The sequence below is a fragment of the Garra rufa genome, chromosome 7 (genome assembly GCF_049309525.1).
Source record: "Garra rufa chromosome 7, GarRuf1.0, whole genome shotgun sequence".
Classification (NCBI taxonomy): Eukaryota; Metazoa; Chordata; class Actinopteri; order Cypriniformes; family Cyprinidae; genus Garra; species Garra rufa.
In genome coordinates, this window is record NC_133367.1 from 5550497 (window position 1) to 5574723 (window position 24227).

The 24227-nt window shown below is 37.7% G+C and overlaps 1 protein-coding gene across 1 annotated transcript in view; it reads right to left on the reverse strand.

Annotated features, from left to right (window-relative positions):
* The window catches only part of eps8l3a (EPS8 signaling adaptor L3a), a 24658-nt gene continuing 431 nt past the window's right edge, over positions 1 to 24227 (reverse strand). Inside the window, exons 2-20 of the mRNA XM_073844296.1 lie at positions 19856 to 19928; positions 19631 to 19698; positions 17665 to 17729; positions 17422 to 17580; positions 14399 to 14548; positions 14244 to 14317; positions 14055 to 14161; positions 10283 to 10398; positions 10108 to 10210; positions 9954 to 10027; positions 9678 to 9752; positions 9463 to 9608; positions 6300 to 6462; positions 6195 to 6226; positions 6017 to 6113; positions 5822 to 5926; positions 5657 to 5742; positions 567 to 699; positions 1 to 484 (exon numbers count right to left, since the gene is read on the reverse strand). Of these exons, the coding sequence (XP_073700397.1) occupies positions 458 to 484; positions 567 to 699; positions 5657 to 5742; positions 5822 to 5926; positions 6017 to 6113; positions 6195 to 6226; positions 6300 to 6462; positions 9463 to 9608; positions 9678 to 9752; positions 9954 to 10027; positions 10108 to 10210; positions 10283 to 10398; positions 14055 to 14161; positions 14244 to 14317; positions 14399 to 14548; positions 17422 to 17580; positions 17665 to 17729; positions 19631 to 19698; positions 19856 to 19917 (1842 nt within the window). The 5' untranslated portion in view covers positions 19918 to 19928 and the 3' untranslated portion in view covers positions 1 to 457. The remainder of the gene's footprint in view (positions 485 to 566; positions 700 to 5656; positions 5743 to 5821; positions 5927 to 6016; positions 6114 to 6194; positions 6227 to 6299; positions 6463 to 9462; positions 9609 to 9677; positions 9753 to 9953; positions 10028 to 10107; positions 10211 to 10282; positions 10399 to 14054; positions 14162 to 14243; positions 14318 to 14398; positions 14549 to 17421; positions 17581 to 17664; positions 17730 to 19630; positions 19699 to 19855; positions 19929 to 24227) is intronic.

Sequence of the window (24227 nt, forward strand, 5' to 3'; positions counted from 1 at the left end):
ATATTTACGTTGTTTCGTTAGAAATAAATATGTAGGTTTTATAAATATGCACTATTTTTTAGCAATCATTATTATTGATAAATCATTATTATTTACATGAATAATTAATTTCAGTAATTTCATTGATAACTCTCAGATTTTATACTCTTATAAATTTCATACAATGATATATTCAATTCAAAGTTCTCATCAATATTGACAAAAATATACATATATTTTGCATCACAGTTTTTTTTTAGTCTGGTTCATTTGTAATTTTACATTTCAAAGAATTAAAATTTTTTAATTAATAAAAAGGTGATGAAATTTGTTCACATTCACTCAAGTTGCTAATCAGATACAACATAAATATTAGGTTATGTCTGTTTTATAAAATAATGAATCCTCGGGTCCAAATGCAGTAATACCACACTGATTTTGTGATTTAGCGTCATTTTCTTCAGCATCCCGTTGTGGCTTAGATCATCGGTCTCACTTCATTGGCCTGGAGAGAGTCAAGATGAGGTCAGTGTGATATCACCCATGTGTGTTGATGTTAATGGTGTAGAAGATTATGTGGTACTCACCGCAAGGGCTGATTTGACGTTCTGCAATTGGTAGAAGACACGCCCGCCCTCCTCCGGACAGACGGTCTTGAGCTCGTCACGCGTCATTCCCAGCAGCATTGAGCCGCTGATGCCTCCTAAACACCGCACCGTACTGACAAAACACACAATCACAGAATAACATACTTAATATATGAAATATTTACATACTGCATGGTAATACTCATATCCTACAATGCATTTCAATTAATTCAATTCAATATTACATGAGATTTTTCAGTTTTGACTCATTATTTGATCACATGAAAACAGTAAACATGAAAATTTGGTGACTGAATTACGACGCTGTTTTAATGCCACAGTAAAAAAATAAAATCTAAGATAATGAGATAAAAGTCGTAATATGAGAATAAAGTTGAAATATTACGAGAATAAAGTCTAAATGTTTTGAAAATAAAGTCTAAATATTTCAAGAATGAAGTAGAAATACTATGAGAATGAAGTCAAAATCTTAACGTTACTCTTGAAATCTCTCGACGTCACTCTCGAAACGTTTATTCGGCCTTTATTCTCGTAATATTTCGACTTTACTCTCGAAATCTCGACATTACTTTCGAAACATCTCAACGTTTATTCAACCTTTACTCTCGATACAATTAGACTTCACTCTCGAAACAATTAGACTTTACTCTTGAAACATCTCAACGTTACTCTCGAAACAATTAGACGTTACTCTCAAAACAATTAGACGTTACTCTCAAAACATCTCAACGTTTATACAACCTTTATTCTCGTAATATTTCGACTTTACTCTCAAAACATCTCGACATTACTTTCAAACATCTCAACGTTTATTCAACCTTTACTCTCGATACAATTAGACTTTACTCTCAAAACATCTCAACGTTACTCTCGAAACAATTCCACTTTACTCTGGAAACAATTCCTCTTTACTCTTTAAAAAATCTCAACGCTACTCTCAAAACAATTAGACTTTACTCTCGAAACAATTCCACTTTACTCTTGAAAATCTCAACGCTACTCTCAAAACATCTCGACTTTACTCTCAAAATATCTCGACGTTTATACAACCGTCGTAATATTTCAACTTTACTCTTGAAACATCTCGACTTTACTCTTGAAACATCTCAACGTTACTCTCGAAACAACTTGACGTTTATTCGACCTCGAAACATCTCGACGTTACCCTAAAAACAATTAGATGTTACTCCCGAAACAATTAGACATTACTCGAAACAATCAGACTTTACTCTCAAAACATCTCGACTTGACTCACGAAACATCTCGACGTTACTCTCGAAACATCTTGATGTTTTTTCGACCTCGAAACAACTCGACATTACCCTCAAAACAATTAGACGTTACTCGAAACAATCAGACTTTTCTCTCAAAACATCTCGATTTTACTCACGAAACATCTCAACGTTACTCTCGAAACATCTTGACGTTTTTTCGACCTTGAAACAACTCGACGTTACCCTCAAAACAATTAGACGTTACTCGAAACAATCAGACTTTACTCTCAAAACATCTCGACGTTACTCTCGAAACATCTTGACTTTTTTTCGACCTCGAAACAACTCAACATTACCCTCAAAACAATTAGACGTTACTCCAAACAATCAGACTTTACTCTCAAAACATCTCGACTTTACTCTCGAAACATCTTGATGTTTTTTCGACCTCGAAACAACTCAACATTACCCTCAAAACAATTAGACGTTACTCGAAACAATCAGACTTTTCTCTCAAAACATCTCGATTTTACTCACGAAACATCTCAACGTTACTCTCGAAACATCTTGACGTTTTTTCGACCTTGAAACAACTCGACGTTACCCTCAAAACAATTAGACGTTACTCGAAACAATCAGACTTTACTCTCAAAACATCTCGACGTTACTCTCGAAACATCTTGACTTTTTTTCGACCTCGAAACAACTCAACATTACCCTCAAAACAATTAGACGTTACTCGAAACAATCAGACTTTTCTCTCAAAACATCTCGACGTTACTCTCGAAACATCTCGACGTTACTCTCGAAACATCTCGACGTTACTCTCGAAACATCTCGACGTTACTCTCAAAACATCTCGACGTTACTCTCAAAACATCTCGACATTTATACAACAGTCGTAATATTTCAACTTTACTCTTGAAACATCTCGACTTTACTCCCAAAACATCTCGACTTTACTCTCAAAACATCTCGACATTTATACAACAGTCGTAATATTTCAACTTTACTCTTGAAACATCTCGACTTTACTCCCAAAACATCTCGACATTACTCTCAAAATATCTCGACGTTTATACAACCGTCGTAATATTTCAACTTTACTCTCAAAACATCTCGACGTTACTCTCGAAACAATCAGACTTTACTCTCGAAACATCTCGACGTTACTCTCGAAACAATCAGACTTTACTCTCGAAACATCTCGACTTTACTCTCGAAACATCTCGACTTTACTCTCAAAACATCTCGACTTTACTCTCAAAACATCTCGACTTTACTCTCGAAACAATCAGACTTTACTCTCAAAACATCTCGACTTTACTCTCAAAACATCTCGACTTTACTCTCGAAACAATCAGACTTTACTCTCAAAACATCTCGACTTTACTCTCGAAACAATCAGACTTTACTCTCAAAACATCTCGACTTTACTCTCAAAACATCTCGACTTTACTCTCGAAACAATCAGACTTTACTCTCAAAACATCTCGACTTTACTCTCAAAACATCTCGACATTTATACAACAGTCGTAATATTTCAACTTTACTCTTGAAACATCTCGACTTTACTCCCAAAACATCTCGACATTACTCTCAAAATATCTCGACGTTTATACAACCGTCGTAATATTTCAACTTTACTCTCAAAACATCTCGACGTTACTCTCGAAACAATCAGACTTTACTCTAGAAACATCTCGACTTTACTCTCGAAACATCTCGGCGTGCTGACAAAACACACAATCGCAGAATAACACATGGAATATTTACATACTGCATGGTAATACTCATATCTAGGGTTGGGCATCTAAGGTATAATGCCGATCCGATACGCATCTCGATACAAAGTATCCGATCCGATATATTAACGATACATTTGTGACATATTGCGATGCAATACGATACGATTCACACCCATATCACGATACGATGCGATAATTCAGCACTAACTAATTAGATCAAGTTTATGTGATGATGTGAAAGAGGATGCGGTGCCAGTGAATCAGTTTGATTATTTATTAACCAAGTAAAACCAAGACTTTTTGATTATGTATATTTATTTGTTTATTTATTTAATATATATATATAAGACAGATTTAAAGCTCCTGAATTCTTTAATTCAGACATTCTAAACAACTACAGAGTACTTTTTCTAAAGTAAGTGAACCTGCCAAACAGAACAACAGGGAGATGCCACTCACTAAACCTGTCCATTTGAACTGGACTGACCGAATATCTACTGTTTGTATCCATCATAAAATGAACATACAAATGAAAAATACAGCAAATACATACTATATCTGTTGATGCTGGTGCTCATATGTGCATAAACACCACTGACCCTGACAAGATCCACCTCTATGGGTGAGCATCCATTATAAAACACTCACAAGATATTCATTTTGACAACTATGCAAATATTTTGAAATTTCACACAAAAATACTATGGATCAGAGCCCCGAAAGCATGACTAGTTCATGAATCAACAGCGGACTTATGCGTGCCTAGACTCCGATATGCAAGAGTGTCATTGTTACTATTACTCCGATCGTCTTTACTTTTACATTAGTGCGAGGGTTTGTTTCATGCAGTCAAGAGATGAAGTAGAGACCTGTTTTTCCGCGGGGGTATAGGTTACTTTTATGTGGGCTTTTGCTGGTGGGAGTGGGACAAAATAACATACATTTCTGCAGGAGCGGGGCAAAAAAATCAGTCCCTTGCAGGTCTCTGATGATGTTTGCGTGCCGCGGTTGAAAGTTTTGAGCCGCCGTTCTGTATGCGATGAGGCTTGCTGCGCCGAGTCCAAAGCAATCAATCACAGAACACGAAAGAGGCCGTGCTTTGACCATTTTAGGATAAAATTTTGGTTAATTGTAAGCCATCTCGCGGGCCACCGGTTGAGAATCCCTGCTCTGTGACTTTCTGGACACGCCCCGGTCTCTGTAGTGTTGTGATAGGCTACGTCATTCACGCAGCAGTGAAGGGAGACGTGCTTGAGAAACAGTTCAGAGGGGAGAAAACAATATTCTCCACTTTCTAATTAATAAAAGTATTGTATGTCTACTAATAATTATAAAGAAATAAATCGGGATTTACCGATGCAGATATGTTAGAAACGATGCATCGCGATACAAATGCCAATTTGTATCCGATGCGCACTTTTTAAACCGATGCATCGCATCGTTAACGTTTTAAACCGATGCACCGAGTGAATCGGGGAATCTTCCCATCCCTACTCATATCGCAGAATGGGCAATGCACTTCATTTAATTCAATTCAATATTAGATATGATTTTTCAGTTCAGTTTTCAGTTCAGTCGAAATGTTTTGAGAATAAAGTAAATATTTTGAGAATAAAAACTAAATATTTCAAGAATGAAGTCAAAATCTTAACGTTACTCTTGAAACATCTCGTTTACTCGACCTTTATCGAAACGTCGCGATGTTACTCTAGAAACATCTCCACTTTACGGCTTCTCGAAACGTTTCGACTTTACCTTCGACACATTTCTTGTTACTTCCGAAACAGTTTGACATTACTCTCAAAACATTTTGACTTAATCGTGGAACATTTTGACTTTACTCTCGTAATATTTCAACTTTTATTCTCATAATTTTGACTTCATTCTCACAATTTCGTCTTTATTCTCAGAATTACGACTTTATTCTCAAAATATTACGACTGTAATCTCGTAATTTTACATTTCATTTCCTTTTTAAAGTGGCACTAAAACACTGTCGTACTGAATTAAATATAACAAGGTAAACAAAAAGCTGTTGCGCATACATTGTGCATTCAATTAATTCTGCGACCTATAATATAATTATGATTTTTATAATAATTCTCACATTTTACTGAAGCCCTTGTGCTCCAGCCAGGCACGGACTTCCTCAGGTCGTGATCTTCGGGTGAGTGTGGGCACAGATGGGGTATCCTGCAGGTCAGGAGGTGAAGCTCATGATTATGAACACATGATTATTGAATGTACAGTTGAACATGACTGATATACGTACGGGTTTGTCCTGCTGCTGTGGAGACTGAAGCATATTGTTTGGGACGTAACCGATCTGCCCTTTTTCATTCTTCACCTTCCACCACTGCTTAGACATGTCCAACAACTACACACAAACACACACAAACACACACAGAGAGAGTCAAAAACGCACTCCACTATCAGATCTGATGTGCGTGTGTTTTGTGCGTCTCACCTGTAGTTGTTCACCTTTACTGATGGATAGCTCTCGCGCATTTCGCGCTGTGAAATCAAAAACGGCTCTCATAAAGCTTGCCGGTAACTCTTCTGAACTGCAAACACACACAGCGTTACACACTCACAAGCAGCAGATCTCACGTGAGTCTTATGTGTTGATATGCGTGTATCTATACCTTTCCTCAGGCTCCTGCAGTGATTTGTTGCTCTACACAAACAAACAGTGCGTTAAAACAGCTGAAAAGGTTGATTATGCAATAGTGTGTTTAGTGTGTTCGTACCATTTGTCGTGTCACAGAAGCTTGCGCTGGCTCTCGTTTGCTCGTGTTCATGTTTGTGTTTGTGACTCTTGGCTCAGGGTTTCTGACATCTGGCGGCTCCCATCCGTCATCAAACACTGGGGTGTAGGTGGGAATGTCATCATCATCCTCTGGCCACTTAGTGCTTTATCAAACAAACAAACAAATATAAAGAGACAAATTACTGACATACAAAATATGTAACTAAATAAATTCACGATTATAAGATTTGTCTGATTTCTTTAAGCGGTCGTATTTACCCTGTTTACTATGGTAATGGCTAGATTGCATAGTCTTTTGCATCACTTATAAACATTCTGCCTTGTATGGTGATCCTAAGCCACATCGGATCTCAAACGTAAGTTATTTCAAACACTCGTTGCTGTCTAAAAGTGAGTTTTGAGCTAAATTATTTGAACAATCTTTAATGCTGGTGTTATAGCGATATGAAATGATCCGCAGCGCTAACACTCTCCAAACTCAGAGAAACTCCTCCTTTGTTCATAACCACTCCTCAAGCCTGAGCTGGCCCACTTTGGCCCATGCTTTTCGGCGGGCACAAAAATAACCCCATAGTACACTAATGACATCTTGTGGTCAAAGGTGGAAAACGTTTCTTTTGCATCCCAGTTGTCCAAGCAATTTTTGGACAATTTCATAAAAAAAAAAAAAATTATGCTAAGAAAACCATGAGAAATATTTTACTTACAGAAGGTATAAATGAATTAATCTGTAAATAAACTTAAAAAAAAAAAAAAAAGTACAAAAGATTCTTGTATGCATAGATGATCAAGTAAATTAAGAATATTGTTAAGTTGATTAATATTATTATTCGAAGCTTCTGTGTCGAACGTCACATCACTGATTTTTAGTAAATTGTAGCTTGACCATTCAAATCTTGTTTCTCTGGGGGGTTTTTTCCTGGCATTGTCATGTGATGCTATTTTATTTATTGTTTTTATTTAATTTTTATTTATGTGTGTGTACTTCTAACATGTTTGGTAGGTAAAATAAATGTTGTAAATTCAAATTAGAGCATCTTCTGGAATGGATGCATTTTTCAGCCTATAAGGTAACAAATATAATAAGATAACCTTGTTTGAAATGGGTTTAGCTAAAAGAAAACTTTGGTTTTGTCTATACTACTAGGTACTTATACTATATTGACTGGGTTAAATAAAATTGCATTACTAAAAATAGACTAAATGTAATCAGTTTTCGTCGACTAAAACTAGACTAAAATGTCATTAGTTTTCGTCGACTAAAACTAGACTAAAATGTCATTAGTTTTCGTCGACTAAAACTAGACTAAAATAGTCATGGGTAATTCTGACTAAAATAAGATTAAAATGCTCAGACTTTTAGTCGACTAAAACTTGACTAGACTAAAAAGTGTATGAACTTGACTAAAACTAATAAAAACTAAAATGTCAGGTTCGCACAAAGACAAGACTAAAACTAAAATGAAAATCGGCCGCCAAAAACAACACTAGTTTTGAGTGTGTGCATTTGTAACGCTATCTTTGTAAGGGACGTTTGAGTTTTAGACCACTCGAGTGAGGACATTCTGGCTTTCTGTTTCTGTTTGAGGGTCAAGACTTGGTTTTAGGGATCAGGTTATAATTGGGTAAAGGTTATGTTTAAAGGGGTCCTCAGATGCCGGAACCATTCATATGATTCTTTAGGGTCTTAATGAAAAGTCTATAATATACTTTGGTTAAACATTCTCAACAGTAGTGTAAAACAAACATCCTTTTACCTTGTCAAATCAGCTCTGCAAAAAAAAAAAAAAGAAAAAAAAAAAAAATTTCATGGTCCTTTAGATGCAAATGAGCTCTGCTCGACCCACCCCTCTCTGCTGTAGGATTATGAGCTGTAATGTTTACTTTTGCCGCATTTAGCGGCGAAACTTGCCAACAGGCACATTATTAAGAAAGGCCGTTTGCAAAGATGCATAAAAAAAACCTTATTCTCACTTCTGCTGTGAGTGAAGCTGCATCAGGAATGATTTGCACGAACATAGATGCATGTGTAGATCGGGATCGGCGCTTTCTATTTAAGAATGAATGTACCGTAGTGCTATCCTCTGCAACTTTAGCGGCTCATTTGTCAGGAGGAAATGACTACTGCCATGTTCATTATTATATCCAACAACAGAACACCTCAATCGCTCAATCTGAGACATTCTTGTCTTCCCCTGCACCAATGGTGATTGGTCTCGGACTGTTTCAGCTCGGTGAGGGCGGGTCTAAGGTAAGGCGCTCATGTCAATCAACTATCGTGGGAGGGGCCTCTGTCTGTCAACCAATCAGCGTCAGGGGTTTGGTGTTGTGGACTTTCGCTCCGCCTCCCTCACATCCCTGCACCAGTAGGAAAGTCCACAACACCAAACCCCTGACGCTGATTGGTTGGAACAATGTTTGTTTATGTGTGGAAAGGTTGGTAGTGCCGATTGTTTTTTTGGCATATCTCGGACCCTAGGCTGACCAGAGAGACGCGGTTTTTTCACAGACAATTTATGGGGCAGGCAACGAGCGGATCGTGATGAAAGGTCAGCTGAAATTGACACTTTGTTTTTCAGCCTAGAAATCGCTGATACAACCTTTAATGTTCAAACAACATGTAAAAGTGAGTTTTGCATCCGATGACCCCTTTAAACACTCGTTGCTGTCTAAAGTGATTTTTGAGCTAAAATTAGTTTAACAATATTTAATGCCATAATGCTAACGCTCTCCAAACTCTGAGAAACTTTGTTCATAACCACTCCTCAAGCCCGAGCTGGCCCACTTTAGCCCATGGTTTTCGGCAGGCCAAAAAACTCTGGCCTAGCCTGAGTGTGAATGAGTTTTGAGTGTGTGTGTGTCTGCGTGTGCATTTGTAATGCTATCTTTTTGTTGGCCGGTTTGAGGTTTAGACCATCGGAATGAGGACAGTTTCGTAAAGTTAGGACATTTTGGCCAGTCCTCATTTTCTGAGACCCCTTTAAAGGCCTGTTTGAGGGTCAAGACTTGGTTATAATTGGGTCAAGTTTAAGGTAAGGGTTTGGGCACTTAGTTCTGATGGGTAGGGTTAGGATGAGGAGCTAGAGATTGCATTGGATCTATGCATACGTTTGTATGAGCCCAAGTTTGCTTGTGTCTCTTACCTGGGAATGTTCCAGGCATCTCCCAGCGACTGCCACAGATGATCCTCTTCCGGCGTTGCCTCCTCACTCAGAAATATCACACACTCCGGCTCAAAGAGAGGAGCCACAATAGATGAAGGGAGATCCTCATTACAGTAAAACACAACCTACACAGAAACACACACGTCAGATCAACAACACAGACAGACAAACAGAAAGACCAAAAGGCGCCTCACCAGTTCCAGTATAGAGAACAGACAGTGAGCGAGTTCAGAAGCGCTGGGATTATTAATCTTCCCCTGCAGTTTGCCCTGATGAGAACAGATTGTTTGACATTAGTACATATATATTAATTTAATATACAAACATACAGTATATCATGTATTACTTTATGTGTTTAATGTTACTTGTAACGCAATTTCAATTCTCTGTATGTCCTGTACATGTGGCAGAATGGACAATAAAGTTGACTTTGACTTTGATCATTTAAAACGAAACTGTATCTGACGCACCAGCAAGTTAAAAGCCATCTTGATTTTCCTCAAACAGATGGAGAACTGCTCCTCCGTCGGCATTCCCTTCACACCTACAGCAAACAGAGACAAAAATCAACAACACAGCCTTCATCATCTCATCTTATCTACTCACACCAGTCCTCACGCTCACTCTTATGCTTCTTCTTCTTTTTCTTCTTGTCCATCTTGGGCGCGACGGCGGTCAGTAGGCCCGCAAAGGCCTCGATATCATTAATGAGGTGATTGAGGATGTCCTGCAGAACAGAAAAACTGTCAGAATCTCTAGCCTGTAGGTCAGCGGTGCGTATTCTGTCATAGACACTCACCACGTTCCTCTCCCTCTCTGTGTATGGACGCTCTTCTTCACGCGGGGGCTGGGTCTCTATCTTCGTGTAGGTGGAGGTATTTCTGGAGACGGGAGGAGTCGGCACCGGACTGTCATCTGGACACAAAGACAAACCACCAGCTTTAAAGGAGAAGTTCACTTCCAGAACAAATGAACAGATCATTTACCCCCTTGTCATCCAAGATGCCCATGTCTTTCATGTCTTTTTTTTTTTAAGAAAACATTTTAGAAATATTCTCCATATAGTGTACTTCTATGGTGCCCCCGAGTTTAAAATTTCAAAATGCAGTTTAAATGCAGCTTCAAAGGGCTCTAAGCGATCCCAGCCGAGGAAGAAGGGTCTTATCTAGCAAAACGATTGGTTATTTTCTAAAAACATTTACAGTTAGGGTATGTCAAAAAACTCGTGTCACATTTGCTCCCTCAACTTCTAAATAATCCAACATTCAGCAGAGCTAGACCAGGATGAGCATTTGAGGTTAAAGAGATGAACTGTAATTTATTTTTAGGAAATAACCAATCGTTTCACTAGATACGGCACTTATTTCTTGGCTGCGACCTTTTAGAGCCCTTTGAAGCTGCATTTAAACTGCATTTTGGAAGTTTGAACTCGGGGGCACCATAGAAGTCCATTATATGGAGAGAAATCCTGAAATGTTTTCCTCAAAAAAAAACGTTCTTTACAACTGAGACACGAAAAACATGAACATCTTGGATAACAAGTGGGTACATTACATTATGAGTACATTATCTGTACATTTTTGCTCTGTAAGTGAACTTCTGTAAAGCAGTCATCGGATACAGTGTTAATTTAGTCAGCAAAGACAATGACGTAAAATATTCGGTAATGGAAATTTTTCTGTGACTAAGACGAGATGTTGAGCTAAAACTAATACCTGATGATTAAAACTATGACTAAATTTATGTCTTTGTTAACGATGCGACTTAAATGTTATTTGAGGACTACCGGACATATAGGCTAAGTTAACTGTCTTGTCTTTCAAAATATGCGTCCCTGTCATTGGATCATAAGGGGCGTTTTCACATCTAGTCTCAGTATGGCAGCCACAGAGGATGGGTACGCTACCAAAACGCGAACTAGCATTCTGAAACAATAGCTTTAGCACCCAAATGATAGGCATAGGGTGACCAGACATCTAATTTTTCCTGGGAGTCACAATTCGTTGTCGATTAACTTATAGTTAATTAAAGGTAGGCGGAATCACACTGAAAGTGCTGAGCATGCTCCACTTCTTCCGTTTACATACAGCACACGATCAGTTCTCAGTGCTCAAATTCACACACAATTGTCCAAATGTCTATTGTGTTGAGTAAATAGTAAATAGTTGGTTATGGCTGAAGTGAATGTAAACAGATGGGTGAAAACTGAATGTGTGTCAGTATTACATGCTTGCCTTTCATCTTAAAGGGACAGCATTCCTAATTAAATACCCGTGTCATTAATGTTAACCAACAAAATATGTTAAGTAAGGGATAATGTACAGGCAGCCGGTAGTTATCGCAGAAATAAGCCCCGACAGACGCGAAGCGGAGGGTCTTGTATCACACTGAAGTGGCTTATTTCTGCGATAACTACCGGCTGCCTGTACATTATCCCGCTTATTACACGGCTACTTGCCACATAAGGAAAAAAACTGGACATGAATATGAATTTGAAACCTTTTATTGGCATATTTGTTTTAAATTAACATTTTTATCCTTCCGCGAAACGATATAGTACCACGTGACTAACATTCAAACTATGTACGTTAGTAAGACAATTTAAATAGATTAATGTCGAAATTTTCCATTGTTAATTGTGGTTGTCCAGTGTTTGTCACAAGATGGCGCCAAACGGTAATCTTTGTTGGCACGGAGGGATTTTAAACATACAAGTAGTACTGGCTATGCGTTATTACTTTGGAGCGGTGATTATTTGAAAAGAACGAACCTGCAAATGTCTCAACTGACCAATCAGAATCAAGCATTCCAAAGAGCCGTGTAATAAATAAATGTATACATGTTAAGTAAACCTACTGTATCTGAAAAATGTGTTTAAAGCGGGGGTCCAATGCTGTTTCTCGGATGTTAAGTTGTTTAGATTGTTAAAGAGTTGGATTCCCATGCTTAACAAGGCCAAAGTTTCAAAAAAACGATTAGGACGAATAACAGAGTATTACGGTGTCGAATTCACACTTCCGGGTTTCGTACAAGTTTGGCTTTTCATGACGTCCTGAAGGGTGGAACTCCTTGTATGGGCATTTCTCCTGGAAGAGCGCACTCACACACACATTGACCAGAGCGAACGCAAGAGCATGCCCATCAACGTGATTCATTCGGCTGCACTGCTACACGGGACTCATTCAGGAAGAATGTCTCTAAAGAAGTGTGGTTTTGGTTGTAATGCAAAACTATCCTTGCTCCGCTGCCTGAAGAACCCAGCGTTAAGTGAACAATAAATGCAGTTTGTTCTTCTGGGACTGATACTGAGTTTTGCAAGTGTGTTTGTTGACGCAAGTTTTATAAACAAGGCCTAGTTCAACACTGGATATGCACATCATTGGATGGACACTGAAAAAATGGAGTGGTCCCAGTTATAAAATATCCCGTTCATGAATCAGAACTTTGTTTTGTTGGCAATCAGTGTCAATCTTTAGCTCTGCCCATAGCGCGCCTCCAGGAGAGAATCGCAAAGCTGTAGCTTTCCTTTGTAAATATGATAAAACTAAAGACCTTTTGGAGATATGAGGGATGCAGTACTACTCTATAGATACTCAAAAGTAACATGAGATTGAGTGAAACTGTGTTATGCCCCCTTTAACGTGTATCTCTACCCCAAAGTTTTTTAATTCTCATCTATTCCCGTTTTTCCAAATTCAAGACAAAGACTAAGACTAAATCAAAAATGCCTGTCAAAAAGACACGTTAGTGTCTTAATGAGGAATCTTTGGAATCTTATCAAACACACTTTGGTTTAATATTCTTAGTGGTAGTGTAAAAAACCTTTTTACCTTGTCAAAACCAGTCCTTTTAAGAGCAAGCCATTGTTGCATTTGCCTTTAAATGCTAATGAGCTCTGCTCGCCCCGCCCCTCTCTTCTGTGGGCTGATGAGCCATTCTGTTTACTTTAGCTGCATTTAGCCACGAAACGTACTAAGTAGCACATTATTAAGAAAAGTGATGTGCAAAGATGCATAAAAAACCTCCTATACTCACTTCTGCGGTGGGTGACGCTGGATCACGAATGATTCACATGAACATAAATGCATTTATGTAGATCGCCGGGGCGCATTTTCTTCAAAAACGAAAGTAAGGTTAATCCTCTGTATCTTCAGTGGCTCAGATGTCGGGAGTAAATGACAATTCCTGCATTCATTATTACATCCAACAACAAAACATCTCAATCGCTCAATCAGAGACATTCTTGTCTTTCCCTGCACCAGAGTCGAAACAATGGCGGTCGGACTGTTCACAGCTCACTTAGGGCGGGTCTAAGGTAAGATGGTCATGTCATGTTTTTTTTTTTTTGATGACACACAGACAAGATACTGAGAATGGCTTGATTTGAAAAAGGGGATATACTTATTGGATTTTTTTATGTTTATATGGTGGTTGTGTACACAAACTGCCAACACACATTAATGCTCAAACAACATGTAAAAGTGAGATTTGCATCCGATGACGCCTTTAAGTAGGCAAAGTACATTATTTTTGTTAAAATGCTGTTTCAAATGTTTTTCCGGTCATCTCACCATAATCCGGAGCGTCCCAGGTTTCAGGAGGTCTTTGAAGGATCAGCTGAGGCGGAGGAGATTCTCGTCGTGAGTTTTTCTGTGTGACGTTTCCGACAGTGGCTTTACTGCGGAATCAAATCACAAATCACATCAGCGCGACACTTACAGACGATTATTGAGGAGATCAGCTGGTGTTCATCCTCTAACCTGCCGTTTGTCAGTCTGTGATCGTCTCTCTTGCTCTGCAGTAGCCGCTCCAGCTCGTTCTTTAAGACATCGGCCTGAAGAACACAAGAAAACAACAAAAGCAGTTTATTGTGAGAAGCACTTAGGAGCTTGACCCATCCAAATCGTGAACTCACCCTGAGAGACTCGCTCTGGAAGAGAAAGACGCTGACGGGGCGACTGCTGCGCTCCTGAATGGAGATGGTCAGCAGAGAGTCGTAAACTCTCTCGTCCAGAACGGCCTTCAGATCCAGAATGCTGCCCAACGGCCACGACTCTAATACCTCCTGAACACACAACAACACCACTGTGAGAGTAGGGCTGGGCCGATAAACGATATCCCAGCTAACAATTTTTGGTTCCCAGAACGTTCTGGGAACGTTAGTTTTTGGTTCCCAGAACGTTCCCGGAACGTTCCCTATTGGTTAGCCAGGAAAGTTTTCTTTACGTAACTAGAACGTTCCCTTAAGGTTAGGGGAACGTTCTGGGAACCTACTGGGAACGTTCCGGGAACGTTCCCGCAACGTTCTTTTTAGGTTAGCGGAACGTTCTGGGAACCTACTGGGAATGTTCCGGGAACGTTCCCCTAACCTTAAGGGAACGTTCTAGTTACGTAAAGAAAACTTTCCTGGCTAACCAATAGGGAACATTCTATTTATGTTCCTAGAAGGTTCCCTGAAAGTTCTCTGATGGTTCCCAGAACGTTCTCCTAACCTCTTCACTCCAGTACCGCTTCTGCATGTCAGCACTCCCGTGTCCCGGAGTAAGCGGCATGGAAGGCGGACGGATGTGGATCTCAATAATCACTGCTACACACCATGTCTTGTTTTAAACAATTGTTTAATCATTACAGATAATCAGAGCACATTTAACCATCATAAGGAGCATTAAATGAGACTAAATTATGCTATACTGTCTTAGATTTCATTAATGTAAGATGTAGAAGTACCATACCATAAAACAACCCAGATTTTATGTTTATTAAAGCACCAAATAACATGACATCAACAAAATATTCGATTTTAAAAATGTGTATTTATTTTTTTACAGACATTAAAAACGAATAACATTTATTTGAGGTTAACTAGGATAACATTACATTCGTTTCTTACCGCTGAATTAACTATGAAGTGCTTCCCTCTTCTGGTCACTAAACGAAAACGTCTTGGTTAACATTATGTTTTCTTCAATAAGACGTGTCAAATCTCCATAAAATAACAATATTTACTCTCGTATATATATATATATTAATTATAAGTAATTATCCATTAAAGAGATCAATCAACGAACTTTAGTCAGTCAGTAAAACGAAATGACCGTTATTTTTAAAATTATGCAAGCGCGCCGCTTTATGTTGAGGACAGGAGAAAGCGCGTGCTGGAGTAAAGAAATAAACAGTGTTTATAATTATGATTTTCAGACACTTAACCTTGGCTTATTTTAGCTATAAAATTAAAATTATATTATCATTATAATGCGGTTTGACCACTTTGATGTCATTTATTAAAATCTTATTTCGGACATGAGATTCTAGTTTGTTTATGATGAAAAAAAATGCATTTCAGCATTAGAAAAATCAGAGTTATCTGCAAAGTTTTAATTCGTTTACATGGTAATGACTACAAAAAATAACCTGCAGGGAACGTTCTGGGAAGGTTCTTTTTAGGTTATAAAATTAAAACAAAAATAACCTGCAGGGAACGTTCTGGGAACGTTCTCTGTAGGTAAAAAAAATAAATATAAAAATAACCTACAGGGAACGTTCCCAGAACGTTCTCTGTAGGTTATAAAATTAAAACCTAAGAATAATCTGCAGGGAACGTTCTGGGAAGGTTCTTTTTAGGTTATAAAATTAAAACAAAAAATAACCTGCAGGGAACGTTCTGAGAACGTTCTTTATAGGTTATTAAAAAGAGAACCTACAGGGAACGTTCTGGGAACGTTCTCATTTGGTTCCCGAAAAAATAACCAAATGGGAACCATATGGGAATGTTCCCAGAACGTTCTGTGTTTGCTGGGATCATATCGAATCGCAATCAAATTTATGTTAATAACGATGATAAGCTCTAGACATTTTTTGCTCGATATGAATTAATCTAAGAGCCAATCACACAGCAAAAGCTATGCGACAACAGCCAATCAGCGTGCAGCATGCGTGTGCACGTCAAAGTACAAAGTTCATTCCCTACCGCACTTTGCAAAGCAAACTTAGCACCAGGACGAAGCGGCGACGAAAGTGAGTCTAACCTCGAGTTATTATCCAAAGATGTTGAAATTGTCGACAAAACAGGTAGCACGAATTCCTTTACATAAGTGGTTTGACTATCTGAAAAGTGACTCAGCTCAGCTGAGAGTTTGGCGCGATTGTTAAAACTGAAACCGAAAGCAAAAAACGCACGCGCATTCAAAAGCAATTTTAATCCCTCTTGTTTAGAGAGTGACTCCCCAATGCACGCAAATTAGGCTACATGACATATCTAGGATGTTATTAGTACGTAGGCTATAATAGGTTGTGTATGTCTCTCTGTATCATGCTTGAAATATCCGGTCTCTATTTGCACTTTGAATATTTAGAGAGTAGCCTACTTTGATTATGGCTGAATTGTCTGCACTTAATACGATTAAGAAAGAACTGTGTCGTATTTTTTTTTTGTTATTTATACTGTAGAGTGTTTCAAAATGCAGTGGTTGCCTCTAATTTAAATAGCTCAACCTATAATAGAGAAAATAAACAATTGTGTTAATAATAAATAAATAAACAAATAATTGTGTTACAAATTATGTTTTTACCATAATTTTATGTTAACATTTTGTACATTTACTCTGATTTACCATACTCTGTCACAACTTTTATTTTTTAATTTATTTCAGTAAGTTGTTTTAATTTTTAAGGCCAAATCTGTAATCTGTTTTTGTTAATAAACTATACTTTAAAATGTAATTTAATGAACCCTTTAATTTTTGTGGCTTTAGTCATTGTTGGGATACTATTTCAAAGCTTGCAACATCAACAGCTTATGTCGTTATCGTTCAATATGGGATTTATTTTTTTTATCGAGATTACATTTTTGCCATATCGCCCAGCCCTATGTGAGAGTCATTTAATACTGTACAGAAATATTATTTAAAAATAGACGGGTTACTGAGATGTTGTCCCGACCTTGGTTTCTATGTCGGCGAGCAGCAGCGCTCCGTCCTTCACCTCCAGCAGGACGTCCTGACCCCACACACGGCCCACGGCGTCTAGATACTTCAGGCGCTCCAGACAGTCGTTCACGTCACACAGCTCCTGGCCGTCCAGCTCACAGGTGAACAGATGCTGTGGAGAACAGAGTCAGAGTTACACATCAGAGCTCAGATGAAGATGATAATGATGATGAAGAATAGTTATAGTGTTCCTCACCTCCATTCGGTGCTGGAACCGATGCATCTGTCTGTTGATGGAGTTGGCATATTCCTTCCTATGATCTATGGAAATCACACATGTTGCCTTTATCACTGAGCTCATCTCACAGACTTGACACTGATTTTATATCAGGTTAATAATATTTTATTTAACCCTTATGCGGTTTTCGTTTTGGAATCACACTCATGGTCTTTGGGGTCTCTAGAGAAAAAACTTTTATACAAAATAATAGTTTAAAAAAATATATAATAATTTTTTTTCCTGTTTATTAATGTTTTTGCCCCACAATTGTGCAGCTTTTTAATAAAAATACCCACATTTTAAACTTTCATTCATGGGGATAACATGGATAATTTGATATGGTTTAGTGTAAGATTTTTGTCCATTTTTCGGAAAATGCAGTTTTAAAAGTAAAAAAATTTAACTTTTACCACTAGATGGCTGCAGAGCACTACTATTGACTAATTGCTATTTGACCAACAATAAGATATTTTTTCACAAGTTTTTTTTCAGTTGAGTTCATATCTACATATTACGAAATCACAATTAAAACAATAAAAAATGCTTTTTGTCAAAGTTAAGCATTTTTTGTACTGAAACAAAACCAGTTCTATTACATATTGAGTAGCAGTACACAACATGAACATAAGAATGCAACAACAGCATCTTTTTTTTTTCTTTTTTTTTTTTTGACAAATTATAAGAGAGCAGTTTTTATGGTCTCCAAAAGTAGTTCGGTGTGTTTCATGATATGTAGATATGAACTCAACTGAAAAAAAAAAAACTTGTGAAAAGATATCTTTCAGGTGGTCAAATAGCAAAAAGCATATAGTGGAGCTCTGCAGCCACCTACTGGTAAAAGTATTTTTTTTACGTTTAAAACTGGATTTTCCAAAAGATGGGCAAAAATCTTACACTAAACCATGTGAAATTATCCATTTTATCCCCATGAATGAAATTTAGACATGTGGGTTTTTTATGAAAGGGAATTTTACAAAAAAAGCTGTTTTTGTATAAAAACATATAAAAAATATTTATTAATTTATATATATTGCAAAAATATCCTAAATCCTCCAAAAACTGTACACTTGAGGAGTAAAAACATTAATAAACAGGAAAATAACATTTGTTTTGTTTTTTTGTAACTATTATTTTATAACAAAAATTGCATTTTGTTGCCACGAACGTGAGTATTTTTTTCACACTAACATAAAATCAAGCTATCATTCCAATTTAATTTTTTATTTGTAGATCAAGATAGTGTTGACTGACTTACAAAGTCTCATACCATTTGGACAAAGGGAACATTTTTTTAAATTTTAGCGAACGCCATTCGGGGTCCAGAAATCCCCCGAAGACCGCATAAGGGTTAATTAAAATATTTTGACATTTTATTCAAAATCGTGACCCCCTAGCCCCAGTGTAGCGCCGTCACTGATCATTTGGTTCAGATCGGGAATAGTAAGCTATAATAATACAGTACAGCTATAAAAACAAAAAGAAAAAGAAAAAGCTTATGAAAATTACTTATTTACTTAAATTATTACTAATTTTTTTATACCATGTGTTGCACAAAAAAAGTGTGTGTGTGAAAAAAGTAATACATTTTTTAAAAAAGTAATACATGTACACCTTTAGAGAACACATAGGATGAAAATAGAAATGCAGTTTCATGCAGTTTTGTAGAATAATAAAAAAAAAAAAAGTAATTCGCAGGAAGTGTAGTCTTCCTGCAAATAAGCTAACACCCTACACGTTTATATTTATCATTAAAACACACACACGCACAAAGCAATTTTATATTTTATGACCTTTATAAAAATATCCTGACACTGTATTTCCTTACAGGAAATACTTGTAACTGAGTGGAATAAGCAGCATTGTGGCAACATGAGCACATCTATAAATATCTCAAAAAGTCAGTAAGAGTTAATGATCAGCTCGTCTCAGTATCAGCACTCACTGTATATTGATTTAGCGCTGGGTCTGGATAAACCCAGATCTGAGGATGCGTCATCCATCGCCGTCACACTGAGGGAAAGCACACAGGTTAGACACACCTTGTGAGATGTCATAACATACTCGAATCAGGCGATTTCCACCCGGAGCTTTCCTTTATGTTATTGTTTTTCAATGTACTGCTGTTTCTTGTTGTTCTTTGTTTGTCTTACAATAAAACGATTCTCACCTGGAGCGAAGCGATTCAGTGTAATCGCTGGACCAGCCGAACGGACTCGAACCCCGCAGCATGATGATAACACCTGAACATGACACTACAACATCAGCACACACTACTGCACAAACACCCCAACATTTACAACTTACAACTCGTTTACTACAGATGATATTTTGTTAGTAAATCAAATCAACTACACACAAATATTCAAATTTATGTACTAATATTGTATGCATTTGTTTACCATAGGCTTACATTTACAGCTAAGTATTACTTTATATACATTAAAATACTCTCTAAGTTATTTAAATATTATATTTACTAAGTCATAAACACAAACAGGCTTCCTGTACACACACACAGAGGAATACCGTGGTATTCATCACTTACGAAACAAATACCATGGTATTGTCTGAAATAGCATTCAATTTCGACATTGCTTGTAATGATTTTAAAAAGCTTGTATAGTGATAGGTGAAACTGAGCTTTTTGAAACTGAATCAGTTACACCATAGCATCACAAAATGATTTCGATGTTTCGAAACGCTCCAATTGGATTGTGCATCGCAAACTATTTGATTTAGATCTGGACATTGTGTATTGTGAATCATTTAATCTAGATCGGGGTAGGTTCAGATTTGCAAATCATTTGATTCAGATCGGGACTGGTGCGGGTTTGTGAATAATTTGATTTAGACTGGAACTTTGTAATGTGGATCACAAATCATTTGATTTAGATTGAGACTTGGGTTCAGATTAGCAAATAATTTGATTCAGATCGGAACTTCGGTGCGGGTTTGCAAATCCTTTGATTTAGATCGGGACTTAGGTTCAGATTTGCAATCATTTTATTCTGATAAGAAATTCAGAGCATAGATTGCAAATCATTTGATTCAGATCGGGACGGGTGGAGGTTCGTAAATCATTTGATTCAGATCGGAACTTTATAGTGCGATTTGCAAATCATTTGATAAAGATCAGGACTTCGGAGCACGGATTGCAAATCATTTGATTCAGATCGGGACTGGTGCGGGTTTGTGAATAATTTGATTCAGATCGGGACTGGTGCAGGTTTGTGAATATTTTGATTCAGATTGGGACTGGTGCAGGTTTGTGAATAATTTGATTCAGATCGGGACTGGTGCAGGTTTGTGAATATTTTGATTCAGATCGGGACTGGTGCGGGTTTGTGAATATTTTGATTCAGATCGGGACTGGTGCAGGTTTGTGAATAATTTGATTCAGATTGGGACTGGTGCGGGTTTGTGAATAATTTGATTCAGATTGGGACTGGTGCAGGTTTGTGAATAATTTGATTCAGATTGGGACTGGTGCGGGTTTGTGAATAATTTGATTCAGATTGGGACTGGTGCGGGTTTGTGAATAATTTGATTCAGATTGGGACTGGTGCAGGTTTGTGAATAATTTGATTCAGATTGGGACTGGTGCGGGTTTGTGAATAATTTGATTCAGATTGGGACTGGTGCGGGTTTGTGAATAATTTGATTCAGATTGGGACTGGTGCGGGTTTGTGAATAATTTGATTCAGATTGGGACTGGTGCAGGTTTGTGAATAATTTGATTCAGATTGGGACTGGTGCGGGTTTGTGAATAATTTGATTCAGATTGGGACTGGTGCGGGTTTGTGAATAATTTGATTCAGATTGGGACTGGTGCGGGTTTGTGAATAATTTGATTCAGATTGGGACTGGTGCGGGTTTGTGAATAATTTGATTCAGATTGGGACTGGTGCAGGTTTGTGAATAATTTGATTCAGATTGGGACTGGTGCGGGTTTGTGAATATTTTGATTCAGATCGGGACTGGTGCAGGTTTGTGAATAATTTGATTCATTGTGAATAATTTGATTCAGATTGGGACTGGTGCAGGTTTGTGAATAATTTGATTCAGATTGGGACTGGTGCGGGTTTGTGAATATTTTGATTCAGATCGGGACTGGTGCAGGTTTGTGAATAATTTGATTCAGATTGGGACTGGTGCGGGTTTGTGAATAATTTGATTCAGATTGGGACTGGTGCAGGTTTGTGAATAATTTGATTCAGATTGGGACTGGTGCGGGTTTGTGAATAATTTGATTCAGATTGGGACTGGTGCGGGTTTGTGAATAATTTGATTCAGATTGGGACTGGTGCAGGTTTGTGAATAATTTGATTCAGATTGGGACTGGTGCGGGTTTGTGAATAATTTGATTCAGATTGGGACTGGTGCGGGTTTGTGAATAATTTGATTCAGATTGGGACTGGTGCGGGTTTGTGAATAATTTGATTCAGATTGGGACTGGTGCAGGTTTGTGAATAATTTGATTCAGATTGGGACTGGTGCGGGTTTGTGAATAATTTGATTCAGATTGGGACTGGTGCGGGTTTGTGAATAATTTGATTCAGATTGGGACTGGTGCGGGTTTGTGAATAATTTGATTCAGATTGGGACTGGTGCGGGTTTGTGAATAATTTGATTCAGATTGGGACTGGTGCAGGTTTGTGAATAATTTGATTCAGATTGGGACTGGTGCGGGTTTGTGAATAATTTGATTCAGATTGGGACTGGTGCAGGTTTGTGAATAATTTGATTCAGATCGGGACTGGTGCGGGTTTGTGAATAATTTGATTCAGATTGGGACTGGTGCGGGTTTGTGAATAATTTGATTCAGATCGGGACTGGTGCGGGTTTGTGAATAATTTGATTCAGATTGGGACTGGTGCGGGTTTGTGAATAATTTGATTCAGATTGGGACTGGTGCGGGTTTGTGAATAATTTGATTCAGATTGGGACTGGTGCGGGTTTGTGAATAATTTGATTCAGATTGGGACTGGTGCAGGTTTGTGAATAATTTGATTCAGATTGGGACTGGTGCGGGTTTGTGAATAATTTGATTCAGATTGGGACTGGTGCGGGTTTGTGAATAATTTGATTCAGATTGGGACTGGTGCAGGTTTGTGAATAATTTGATTCAGATTGGGACTGGTGCGGGTTTGTGAATAATTTGATTCAGATTGGGACTGGTGCAGGTTTGTGAATAATTTGATTCGGATCGGGACTGGTGCGGGTTTGTGAATAATTTGATTCAGATTGGGACTGGTGCGGGTTTGTGAATAATTTGATTCAGATCGGGACTGGTGCGGGTTTGTGAATAATTTGATTTAGACCGGAACTTTGTAATGTGGATCATGAATCATTTGATTTAGATTGGGACTTCAGTTCAGACTCGCAAATTATTTGATTCAGATTGGGACCTAAGTGCAGGTTCGCAAATCATGTGATTCAGATCAGGACTAAGGTTCAGATTTGCGGATCATTTGATTCAGATTTAGGACCGGTGCAGGCTTGTGAATAATTTGATTTAGATCGGAAATTTGTAGTGCGGATCACAATTCATTTGATTCAGCTTGGAACTTTGATGCAGGCTTGCGAATAATTTTATTTAGTTTTTCACTTAGGTTCAGATTTGCAAATCATTTGATTCAGATAGGGACAGGTGCGGGTTGGTGAATATTTTGATTTAGATCAGAACTTTGTAGTGTGGATCTCAAATCATTTGATTTAGATTCAGGACCGGTGCGGGTTTGTGAGTAATTTGATTTAGATCAGAAATTCGTAGTGCAGATTGCAAACCATTTCATTTAGATCGGGACTTAGGTTCAGATTTGCATATCATTTGATTCAGATCGGGTCTTAAGTGTGGGTTTGCGAATCATTTGATACCGATCAGAACTTTGGTGCAGGTTTGCGAATCATTTGATTTAGTTTTTGACTTAGGTTCAGATTTGCAAATCATTTGATTCAGATCAGGACCTGGTGCGGGTTTGCAAAAGAAATACCATTGTCTAAAATGCCATTAAATACCATTGTGTCATGGTAAAGTGCCATGGTACCTTTAGGTACAATTTTGTTCATACACCATGGTATTTCACATGGCACTGCATGGTAAACAATATAATAGTTTTCCACCATTTTGTACAATAAAAACATGCTACTTTAGTTCACCATTAAGGTACTTACAAAGCATTGCAAGCTATTTCCAAAAAAAAAAAAAAAAAAATCTAAAGTTTTATGGTACATTTGGTTGTGTAAGGTAAAACAATAACATAGTATTACTACATCTTACAACAAAAGTACCATGGTATTGTCTGAAATACTACACAAATGGTACAAAAACGTGAGTTCTATGGTAGTACCTTTAAGCACCAATAGTATACCATACAGTAATACATGTTCCATGTTACTTGAAGAATATTTGCATGGTAACACCAGCAATTATGGAATCGAGGACTCCTGTGTGTTTTGTTTTCTCATTTAAAGTCAACAACAGATTGTGGTAATTACTTTGGTTGACAATCTGCCCATGTTTATGAGCTCATAAACCA